The sequence below is a fragment of the Megalobrama amblycephala genome, linkage group LG4, assembly GCF_018812025.1.
Source record: "Megalobrama amblycephala isolate DHTTF-2021 linkage group LG4, ASM1881202v1, whole genome shotgun sequence".
Lineage (NCBI taxonomy): Eukaryota > Metazoa > Chordata > Actinopteri > Cypriniformes > Xenocyprididae > Megalobrama > Megalobrama amblycephala.
Genome location: NC_063047.1, coordinates 12,103,990 through 12,116,689, shown reverse-complemented (window position 1 = coordinate 12,116,689; position 12,700 = coordinate 12,103,990). Strand labels below are relative to the sequence as shown.

Below are 12,700 nucleotides of genomic sequence, written 5' to 3'. Positions count from 1 at the left end.
GCGCGCGCATGAGGTGCCGGCGCGACCACTGGAACGTTTTTTCCTAAACTGTACTCCGTAATTTATGGTTTATGGTTGGAATTTAAAAGCCAGACATAATTCATACATTTACAAAAGACATTTAAATAACGAAAACAAGCAGAATGTCTGTTTCCTTTCCTAGATCGCTGGAGTGCGCCACAATGAACCACTTTCGTTTTGTTAATCTGTAGACCTAATTATATGGTGAAATATTTTGCGTAGCCTATAGGCCTAAATATTCCCTTTTGTTGTATATGTGTTATGTTAGCCTATAGTTTTATTCTGAACCGCTGCATGTTCGTGATGTGGCGTTGTGTGAACTCATGTTCTACATATCCTGTAATTTTCGCTGGTTTCAAAACGCACAACAAGCTGCATATTAGCGTACTTGACATTCATTTTCACTTAAATGTAGGCCTAATGCTTGACTGTTGGTGACATATATCATCGGAAAAACTAATGCCAGGGCATTGCCATTGTGACTTACCTATGATGACTTGACAGCTGAGCCTGAGCGCGTCAGTGCGTGAGCTCACTGTAGAGCCTGAGAGCGGGCATTTCACTCGTTGGATGCGTCAGCGTCACATTTGCATAGGCTGTACTATGAATTCGTGATTGGTTGACTGCCAAATCAAAATATTAAATAGAACGAAAAAATAACGTTATTAACCGGTTAATGGCCATTTCAAATGAGCGTTTCTGTTCAAAACGATTAAATTTGATTCAGTTTCCGTTTTCATTCCGGTCAAAACTTCGTTCGTTTCCGGTTTTCGTTTTCATTCCTTGAACCGGTTCAGAGCTCTGCACCCAGGCATCGGATCAGTACTCGGTCTCGGCCGATACCCTGAGCTCAGGTATCGGAATCGGTATCGGGAATGGAACAGGGGTATCGGAACATCTCTACTAAAAAGCCTATTCAAAACAAAGGCGTAGCTTGATGACGCTAAGTTTGAGAGCGGAATCTTGGGACATGTGGTCTCCATCTAAATGGACGGTGCAAAAGAATAGGGATATGACTCAGGAACAAATTATGTTCATGGATGCGATTATTAACGTTACTGTAGTATGAAGCAGAGCAGGGCCGAGTGTTGTGGGAGTTGAACGAGGCCACTGGAGCGATTGTGCAACACACGCCTCACGAGCAGCAGAACTTTTATTATGACACAGTCGCCGGCGGCACTTCCGCTTTTCCGGTCATGAGTACGAGCAAAGAATATTCTCTTTGGTATGAGGTAACACAGCTCTGTTTTATATTAGATACATTTGAGTGTGTTGAAAATGATGTTATAACGTTACTCTGCGCGTTCGCTCGGCGGCTGCTGTGAGACACTTGTTACACACTGCAGTAAGATAGATTGATTTTAGAATATCATATTAAATGCTGGATGGCTTGTGTTGATTAATGGCATGCAATTAATTTTAAAACGTATTGTATGATGGAGAAAATTATGTATTACTGTTATTAAAAATAAAGATTATGCTTTTAGCTATTTGACAAAATAGTGTTTTTCTCTGAGGCATGGTAAAGCATGGCACTCGCAAAAAATCAAGAAAATTGATTTAAACAATAAGACTAAACGTGTTGAGCTATATAACAACAAATTGTTTTCTGTCTATAAATATATCAAAACAGTTGTTCCCTTGTCTATTAAAACGTGTAATATTTTAAAGCGCCTTTGGTGTTTCCATGGTTTCTACAAAATAAAACCGGAAACCGAGGGTAACGCGGGTATGGCTTGTTAGGGAGCTAATGCATTTATTACTTTGTCTTATATGGGAATATATTAATTTAATTGAGTAATACATCTCTAAATCCAAGTTGCGGAGATTTGTTTGAAAATTGGTTTGTGTAGCTTAATCCTTTTGAGTATTTTATTTTGGTAGTTATTTGTGTGGTCACTAATTCTCTAAAGACTAAGTTCTGAATTTCAGTGTACAGCAGAATTTAAAATCACTATATCAATCCATTTTCCACACAGTGAGTATATTAAAGTAAATATGCTTTAGTGTAGAAAGAAAGGAGAAACAAGAGACATGCGAGTGAGCCATAGAGAGAGAATGAGAGAGAGCTGAGCTTGTCAGAGTATGTCACTGAGATAATACTCAATATATAATATATAGTTCCAACACCTGCCACCAACCCTGAAGATATTTGCTGCTGAGATCTGTGGTTTCTGAAGTGCCATGAGTAGAGCCAGGACACTGCATTTGTCTTTAGACTAGGCTTATAATAGAGCTGATTAAATACGTTTCTTAATACTGATAATCAATGTAACACTTGTAATCTTAAATATTAATGTGAATAGTAATACATAATTTAGAATAAAGTGGCAATAAATTATTAAATGTGACAATCAAGTGTTATAGAGGCTGACTGGGGGAGGAGGCTATCAGCTCCAACCTTAATTATCACATAATTGACAGTCTTTAAACAATATACTGAGCTGCTGATGACAATCTAATCCAATTGCACACATCCCTTTTTGTCAATTTCTAAATAAATCATGAAATTTGTTATAAAACTTTACATAAACATTTTGTGAAAATTATGCAAGAGTTGTCAGATGAGAGAGCACACTTAAAGTTAAACATGCACACACAAGAAATATGGTATAATTTCTTTCCTTGGTATACAGCTCGTTGATTACTGTCTCTTTCAGCTGCTGAGAACACAGCCACCTGCAGACACAGAAATGCTTATTTGGGGAAGAAGTGCTACATCGCTACATTAATTTGCATCTCTAAAGATACATCAGTAAACAACTTTACTTTCTGGTTGATGTCCAGTTCCAACTGGAATGATCATTGCTGTGACTTGCAAAAGCAGCAAATAAGCTGACCTCTGAGCATACACTCCTGGGCAAAAAATGGGCCAATCCCAAACCAGAAGTGCCACCCATAGTCTAAAACGCAGTAGGCTCATTAGGAAAAGGTGGATAAAGGTGAAAAATGCACCTTTTAAATCACTTTAAGGGGGCAAATGTTGTCCCTTAATGGAAAAGGTGTGACTGCAGTCTAAGTGGAAGAGAGGGGGTATGCAGAAGGATGTTAAATGCCTCAGGGGGTATGCCACTCTAAAAAGTTGGTGAACCACTGTGTTTTTTTTTTTTACAGGAAGTGTCAGTGTTGTTCCACTCAATGTTAATGGCTTCAAACAGTTCATGAGTAGTTGAAAAATGTCTCCCAGTTCATCCGAGTTTAATGTGAGACCAAATATTCACTATAGGATTCAAATCTGTAGTCTGACCAGACCAAAACATGAGCCTGATGGACTTGTTCTCAAGCCACTTCTTGGTTGTCTTTGCGATATGGGCTGGAGCATTGTCTTATTGAAAAATAACATCTGATCATTTCTCTTTAGAGAACAACTTTTTAATTGTGGGAAGCAAGCCATTCAGCAATATTTTCTTGTACTCCAAAGCATTCAATGATTTTTCACAGTGAAGTAGCTCACCAATACCAGCAGCAAAAAAAAAAGGCTCCTCACACACTCTTCTTCCACGATTTACTGTGGTAGAGATTTTTTTTCAAAGACACCACTCTGGAGCATCGCTATACAACTCATGTTTCACTGTGATTCATCACTCCACACAATTCTGCTGAACCACTCTGAATCAAACTTCCCATATTCTGCCAAAAATTTAAGAACAACTTTGATGTGTTTCTGAGACAGCAATGGCTTTTTAAATAGTGCATTTAATATTTATATTTTTAAATTCAGCTATTTTTTTGTGACCGATAATTTGTGGTTAAGACAATTAAAAGCTTAGTGTTTAGCCATTTTGGGCTTGGCCAATTTATTTTTTTCCCAGGAATGTACATACTTTTTTCTCTCCATTACCAATAGATATATTTCTACGCACATCCCAGAAATGAGAATTCCAAGCTTGTATACTATTTATTTTTCTACAGAACGAAATAGATATACTGAAGAACCTATATGCAGATCATTGCCATATGACAGTTTATAGTGACCACAGCTGTCAAAAAAAAAAAAAAAAAAAAAGACAAAAAAGGAGCATATAAACACTATACATTGCATTATGTGGTGAATTTCTAAGTCAATCAGAAATGCAGGATGGAGAATGAAAAAACCAGTGTGGGAAATACTTTCTAAAGATGTCATCATAAATGTCATCATTTCCTCACACAAAGCTATAGTAACTTGCAGTATAGTTGTATACTCTACTTTTGTAATAATTTCATAATATATTTGGAGCTTGGTAGAGGTGGTAGACTACTATAAACTGTCAATGTGTACAAAAGAAAAGATTGAATTAAATCCTCTTATTGTGTAATATGGGAAAATAACAGCATACAGATTTGGATCAGCATGAGTCAAAAAAAAAATCATAGAATTCAGTTCTATGAGGGGAGAATGTACTTCTATATGCATCTATAGAAACTCAACTAGCAACGTGCCAAAGCATCTGATTCATTACCAGTGTTCCCTAATAACCAACAAAGGTATCAGCAAATTAGATTAGCTCCAGTGCGATGACAGATAGAGCCACGTCAGTCACAAACCTTCATTTGCTCGGAGGTATTTTCATTACATCTGCAAGGTTGACCGTGTTGCTATGCTGGATAGCAGTGGCCTGCCAGCTACTGAGTCTCACACACACACAGATACATTTTCTCACAAACATGCACAAATAGTGAAACACACATCCATCTCCTCAGTGTTCTATTGACAAACTACACCTCAGCAGAGCTGGACAAACATACAGCTGTTTACACATCACTGAGATAATCTCATATGGAGGGCATCTGTCTGTCCAACTTCAATAATCTTCAACTGCTCTGGTCAGTCACCTACACAGAGCACCTGCAGTTTAAACCACAACTGCCCTCTAACCCAGGCTGTGTAATGAAAAACATTCACCTTAAAGTCAACACATACAGTACTGTAGATCAAATATGCTGCATTGGTAAACCATGATCAATCTAAATTTCCACCCATCGTTGTAATGTAACTCAGCAATATAATGTATTATGCAAAACAAAAGCACATCTCATACTTTATGATTCAAATTCACAAGCAGAGTCATTATTTACTACAAATACAGCTACTTACCAATGTGACTAAAATATTCCCAATGGCGACAAAAAAAAAAAAGAAAGAAATGAAAAAAAAAGTGTGACAATATTTTAACTTCTTGTTAATATGGTATAATTGGACCTCATATGAAAAGCTTTGCGCTCGTCAATATGCGGTTGCATCACATAGCACAGGACAAGCTGTTATCTCTCAAATGACAGGTTTACTCATGGCAAATTTTTCCTTTGTTCTTCGCTCAGGAGTAGAAACAAATTTCAAAAAGTTTAGCAACGGTATTCTGTTTGCGAACATTCAGACGCTGCCCACTTCGTTTCTTTTGAATGGGTTCTTTTTAATGAATCACTCAAAAAGATTCACGAGACAGCATTGAACGAGTTAGCGGTTTGAATCAGACTCACTCATTCAGTGAATCATTTAGAGCTGTGACTCTTTCACTAAACCGTAAGTCTTTTTGTTTACACAAAAACCTGTGAAGTTGGCCAACTGTATATCCATCTTATTTTTAACGAGCGAGTGCGACCATATGTAACTGTCATCTGCTTCCAGTTTGACATTACAAACAGGTCTTTGTTATTATATTTTAATTTATTATCGTAATCATAATAGGGCTGCCCCTAATAGTCGACTAGAAGAGGCTTAGTCAACCAGCATTTTTATTAGTTGGTTAGTCGCAGCAAAAAAAAAAAAAAAACTTGTGGCGAAGTCACACTGACCGTGACCGTGAGGGACAGACTGTTAACGGCGGGTTCTTGTGGTAATTACAGTATGTCAGGCAGGAAATCCAAATGTTCGCCTATCATCCATCGACCTCAAATATGGCTTATCATTTGAAACATGTTAGTAGTAGCAACTTTACATGGCTGCTCGCCCTAACATTAACCTAGAAAAATGTGTGCTATTGTCAGGCGCATTTCAATCTGTTTGTACGGAGTGTAGAAGCTGAAGTATTAGCGTGCTTACTGCATGACATGGAGGAGATGGCGCGATCACTTGCATTTTTGGTCATACAGATCATTCAAAACTGGAAAGAATCTACTTTTATTTGTGTAAAACGTTGTGCCTTTGTAAAAAAGCTTAAAGAAGACCGTCTTGGTCTCAATGAACTAGAGCGTGTCATGAAAATGAACTGAAACTCAGTGTATAATTGCCTCACAGACATGAGAAATGTATCTATACAAAGCTTGAAATAATGATAATACCTAGAATATCAAAAATCAACTGCAGGCGGTAGATCCTTCTCCTATTTGGCACCTAAACTCTGGAACAACCTTCCTAGCATTGTTCGGGATTCAGACACATTCTGTCAGTTTAAATCTAGACTAAAAACGCATCTCTTTAACCTGGCATACACATAACACATTATCAATTTATATTTTCAAATCCGTTAAAGGATTATTAGGCTGCATAAATTAGGTCAGCCGGAACCGGGAACACTTCCTATAACACCAGATGTACTTGTTACATCAGAAAAAGAATGGCATCTACGCTAATACTAGTCTTTCTGTTTATCCCGAGGTTTGCTGTAGTCAACCGGATCCGGGCCATATCCAGCTGAGACCAAGGACCTGCGCCTTGACACGACCACAACGCAGCCCTGAAGTATCAGCAGAGATCAAGTCAACTAGATTATCCATTGTGAAGACATCATTTAACACGACAGCCAGTGCCACAGTTCCTCAACAAACCGACCATACCGGCGTGATGAATACGATCCTCAATTGGACACGACCACAACGCAGCCCTGAAATATCAGCAGAGATCGAGTCAATTAGATCATCCATTGTGAAGGCCTCATCGACACAACAGCCAGTAGCACAGTTCCTCAACAAACCGTCCATACCGGCGTGATGACTACTATCCTCAACTGGATGGAACTTAAATAAATACTTTGATTGTTGTGATCCTATCAGACTTATGATAGCTACCTGAATCGTAACAAAGCACTGTTCGCCAGAGGAGAACTGTCCCCCCGACTAAGCCTGGTTTCTCCCAAGGTTTTTTTTCTCCATTTTAACACCTATTTGCCACTTGTTTGCCACCTGATGTCACCTGTTGGAGTTTGGGTTCCTTGCCACTGTCGCCTTTGGCTTGCTTAGTTGGGGACACTTGACATTTGACTTGACATTTGATATTCAACAGTATTCTTGACATTTATTCAACAGTGCTTTGATCTGCCTGCATTGACACTATTCTTGAAGAGCTGCTGTGCAGCAAAAATTATGTACCAGTTATCAATGTAAAGCTGCTTTGACACAATCTGCATTGTAAAAAGCGCTATATAAATAAAGGTGACTTGAATTGACTTGACTTGAAATGTCTATGTTTAAACAAACCATTTCAAATCGAAAAGAAATAATCTTTGCTTACGTAATCTGTATGAAAGATGCATTTCACCCTATAGGCACATCCACTATATTGCGGAGATGGCAAGGCAGCATAGTCAACTTCATCTTTGCAGCCGACAGTGACTTAATAAACACTAGTTTATTAAAAAAAATGTAAAATGTTTCCTTGCTATTTTTTCCGACACATTCGTAATCATTTGCAGGTGCTTTGCGGCAAGCAAACTCATTGGTTTAGTATTCTCCTCAGTATATATTTAAGTAATTAAATTAATATAAATGTGTAATTAATCGACTAAATGCTTAAATGAACGACTAATAGTCGACTAGAAAAATCTTTAGTCGGGGGCAGCCCTAAATCATAAACACGTGTGTAATTATACCGTTTACAGCACTTTGTTATTCTTCTAGTTATTTATCTATAACTGTTGATTCGGAAGTCTCACACATTCACAGAAAATGGTAAGGACTAGAACCTGAGTGACATACTGGAACCTACAGTGAACCACCTTGACAGTTTAACTATTACACAAAAACAATCAAGACCATGAGAGTGACAACATCAGATTGGAACAAATTCATATGAAATACATAGAAAACACCCTAGTAGTTTACTACTGTGATGATTTACTGTAAGTTGTATAATCACAGAAATGACTAGTTTAAGTAAGAAATTCACTCAGTGAACTGAAACAATTTTGAAAGATCTTTATCAAGCGAATCAGTAGTTTGTCGATTAAAAGTCATTTGGCTCCAAAATGTTTCATTTTAGGAGTCAATGACACCCTGGTTATTTCTTTTGTCTGAAACCCTTAATAGGATCCAGTCCTCAGTGTTTCACAGCCATAGTGAAAAGCATAGTTCTCTCTAATACTACACCTCCAGAGCTGAAAAACTGAAACAAGAACATAATGATCCACTCATAACACTGTGAGTCATGACCTATAGAGTATTTCACTCCTGATAGCGCTAAACACATGTAAGAACTGTCTGTGACCGATCTATGTTCTATTACTATAATATGAGCAGAAAACAGGTAATATAACATCACTGACAATAATACAAAAGGAAATTACATTACATACTGCGTACATTACTATACTACCAGCAGAAATCTCTCTGGAGCTTTCCCTCTCATAAAGCAACTATCATGGTCCCAAGTGTGCAGTAAAGCTTTATTAATACCTGTTAGTTAACACCTCTGTGCAAAATATCAAAACAAAGGTAATATTCATTATCATGCATGCAATTGATAAGTTTTTGATTCATGTGAAATGCTATGTTGGTGATGCAAGACAAATGCAAGTTATAAGTGATCTGTGGGCAAGCAATAAAGCATTACTCCTGAGAGGCTGACAGCACTTATTGCACACCATGTGATATAATTTTTAATTTAGCTGCTAGACCTCAACAGTTCAAACTGACAATATACTTCCACATGAGCAGAGTACCTGTCATTATCAAATAAGACGGAGAAGTTAGCTGGTTCAGCGCACTGCAAGAAAAAGCTCTATGAAGCAGTGAATTTCTGAGCGAATGAAAATGCTTTAGAGAGAATCAATCCCACAGGTCACAGTACTCATTTCATGAGAGACAATGTATCAGATAAACTTAAAATCTGCTTTAAAATGAGCTTTTGTTCACTATTTCCCTCTCTTCAACAACTAATTAAATTAGTACAAGACAAAATTAATATTTCCTATGCATTTTTCTCTTAAAAAATCTCCCACAGGGTACCTTAAGCAGGCGCACGGAAGGAAGGAAGGCTGCGTGGCACAGTTTCCGTATGGTCCAGTTGAGTGGCCGAGGAGCATCCAGCTGGTTCATCGCTCCCGGCCGGACATTCCCGCCATCCGGAAAAGGGCCCCACATTGGGGCTGCGATGCACGAGTGGTCTCTGTCCGAAATCCTCTTAACTCATGAAGCATGACCCTCCTTAGCCCCTGCCGCAAAGCCGCGCAACCTGTATCCCCCCGACACGGTTCCCTTCACCTGCACCCCCTCCCTGCCCTCCCTCCCCTCCCCACAGATCCACAGGAACAGGAAAACACCTTCAGACCATACAGGGTGTCCGGGTCCACTTCCACTGGCCACACAGACCCAACAGTGCCAGAGATGACAGGGAGCATGCGGTCTGAATGAGTGGAGAGAAGCAAAGAGAAGAGGAGCGAAGCAGAGTGGAGGAGAGAAGAGTGGGAAACAGTAGCTGTGATGTAGAGCAGCAGAGAGGCACTGTCTTGAAGAACCCGTAGAGGGAGAGAGAGCAGAGAGAGAGAGAGAGAGAGAGAGAGAGAGAGGGGAGGAAAGAAAAGAGATGGATGAAAGGAAACAACATGAATGATAGTACGTGCTGACAAAGAGAAGGAAAAACAAAAGATTCAGGGGATCATGCTATAGAATGATGTTGAGAGTTTCTGCGGAGGCGAAGCACTGGAATTGATGAGGAATAATGAAAAGCAGATGGAAAAAATGACAAATTTTGATCTTTTCATTTTAACACCACATCTTTCTCTTGTTTTAGGTCTTTCGGGTCACAAATGAAAAACTGAGAGGAAGGATTTCCATGATTCCCTCCCAATGTCTTCTATTTGTACACCTTTGACCTGTTCTCCTCTATTCCCTCTCTTTTCTCTTCCTCTGTAGCCCCCTCCTGCTCCTCCATCCCTGCACACTCCATCCTCTCCAAACATATGACGCACTGACCATCGAAAGGATAATGGAAGTAGAGAGAGAGAGAGAGAGAGAGAGAGAGAGAGAGCGCAACACTGGATTGAACTGCTCCCTTCCATTGGATGGGTTTAATAATACGGTGCTTATTATACGGTCTCCCCTTGTCTCAGAAAACGTGTCAGGGAAAAAAATCTCCCTGAGGGAGAAGTGTTTAAACAAATAAATGGTGCAGGAAAAATTGAGAGAAAGCAGTAGAAGAGTTGGCCATTGTGCACTGCAGTCAGTAGGTCGGCATCCCTGAGGAGCAGATCGTAATAATGAATCTCAGCAATCAATCCCCACTCTCCACAGGCATCACCTGGCCATGCAGATGTGAGAGATGTCACAGAGACCTGGATAGAATACTAAGTACTGCACCGAGTGGGAAGCTCCTCCTCTTCCTGCTTCCTCCTTGGATGCGGGGTTCTCCTGTCACTCAAGGTATCCTGAGATGGTGAGAAGATTATGCAACTCTTCAAGGCAAAGTGTGTATCCATAGCAACCTCCGTTTACCAGTGTCAGTGGAAGATTGGGTTTAATGTGCAGGTATGTGGAAAGAGGATTGTCCTCCAATCAGATCTGACAACACGAGTGAGAAGCTCCCAGAGACACAGAGATTAGTGAGTGGGATTTAAACTGAGAGAGCATGAAGACACTGTACACATGCTTATCATATATTACGTGACAGCCATAACCATATGTTATGTGTAGGGTCATTCTACCATGCAGTGCATTTTTATGTCCCAACTTATGTCTTAATATATTAGAGAAAGTATTAAAGATTGAAATCTTTAATTAGATTTATCACAATGTTACAATTAAAGGTTATTTCACCCAAAAATAAAAAAATTCTGTCATGAATTACTCACCCTCATGTCGTTCCACACCCTTCAGATAGAGGTCTGCATTCCCGCGGCTGTCCTGCGGGAACCGCGGGACCCGATCAGATTTCTTGCTGCGCGGGATTAAATTTTGAATGAAAGGCGGATTGCGGTCGGTAACTATCCGCTTGTTAAGTCGTGACGTAAGGAACGCCGTTTCCGGGTCCTAGCCCTCGACTCGTTTCACTGGCAAATGCCATCAACGGCCGTTTATGAGCGTTATTTATTCGAATTAAACATCAATCATTTTAAAAAGTTAAACATTTTAAATACTTATAGTCTACACAACAGTCTCCGTGCTCACAGCGTCACAGTTATTAATATTTTAACGATTTATAAAAGATGAATCATTGTCTGGCCATCTGGAATATTGGTATGGAGATAAAGGTTATAATTATATATATATATTTTGTTGTTGTAGTATTACATGTGTATATTAGCACCATTTGTTGTTTTCTTGTGGTATGAGATAGAGCGTTTGGACCCGGAAGCGCTGCCGCGTGACGTCAGACTTAACAACCGAATAGAGTGCATTAGGCGGCAGCGGGCGGTCTGACAATAACCCGGTCGCTCCCGAGATGCATTGACATCCGCGCATCTGTGCTTGAATTTGAAGTAAACAAAACTTTCTGCAGTGATGGCGTTCAAAAACCTGGCAAGATATGTTCTTTGCATTAGAGGTGCGCGAGTGCACGTTCAGAGAACATTCAACCTTTGTGATCGGATTTTGGAGGAGAGACGTTCTGAAACGGTCGTCAGTCAGCGTCATTCTGTTCTTGCGTGGATGGTGTTGACAGCATTATAGACAAATAACAAATCTTGTATATATGCAACATTTTATATTTGTTATCCTCAATCACTCTCTTTTTCTTTAGGGGAAGTTTAAACGCGAGATTCTGAAAACGATCTTTAGCGGGACCTGTCGGGTCGGGAAGAAAATCACTATATGCGGATAGCGGGTGAACACAGTGAATTTTAGGCGGGAGCGGGTTCGTGCGGAATAGAACCATTGCGGGAGCGGGACGAAAAAAACAGTCCCGCGCAGACCTCTGCCGTAAGACCTTCGTTCATCTTCGGAACACAAATTAAGATATTTTTGATGAAATCCGATGGTTCAGCGAGGCCTCTTTTGCCAGCAATGTCACTGAACCTCTCAAGATCCAGAAAGCTTCAAAAGACATTTAAAACAGTTCATGTGACTACAGTGGTTCTACCTTAATATTATGAAGCGACAAAAATGCATTTTGTGCACCAAAAAAACAAAATAACGACTTTTCAACAAAATCTAGTGATGGTCGATTTCAAAACACTGCTTCGAAGCTTTACAAATCTTGTTTCGAATCAGTGGTTCGGAGTGCCAAAGTCACGTGATTTCAGTAAACGAAGCTTCGTTGCATCATAAGTGTTTGAAATTTCAATAGTTCATGTGACTTTGGCAGTGTGATACACAATCCGAACCACTGATTGGAAACAAAAGACTCATAAATCTTTGAAGCAGTGCTTTGAAATCGGCCATCACTAGATATTGTTGAAAAGTCCTTATTTTGTTTTCTTTTAGGTGCACAAAAAGTATTCTCGTTGCTTTATAATATTAAGGTTAAACGATTGTACTTTAAATATGTCTCAGTTCAGTGACATTGCTGGCAATATAGGCATCACTGAGCCATCGGATTTCATCAAAAACA

General features: G+C 39.5%; 1 protein-coding gene across 6 annotated transcripts in view; it reads right to left on the bottom strand.

The window, feature by feature from the left end:
* trpm3 (transient receptor potential cation channel, subfamily M, member 3) overlaps nt 1–12,700 on the bottom strand; it is a 193,307-nt gene that overhangs the window by 121,818 nt on the left and 58,789 nt on the right. For 2 of the 6 annotated variants that reach the window (XM_048187559.1, XM_048187560.1), the window contains exon 1: nt 9,163–9,402. The exons of the other annotated variants lie outside the window; for them this stretch is intronic. In XM_048187559.1, coding sequence (XP_048043516.1) covers nt 9,163–9,297 — 135 coding nt within the window. In that variant the 5' untranslated portion in view covers nt 9,298–9,402. Of the gene's footprint in view, nt 1–9,162; nt 9,403–12,700 lie in introns of those variants that run through there. 6 annotated transcript variants of the gene reach the window in all.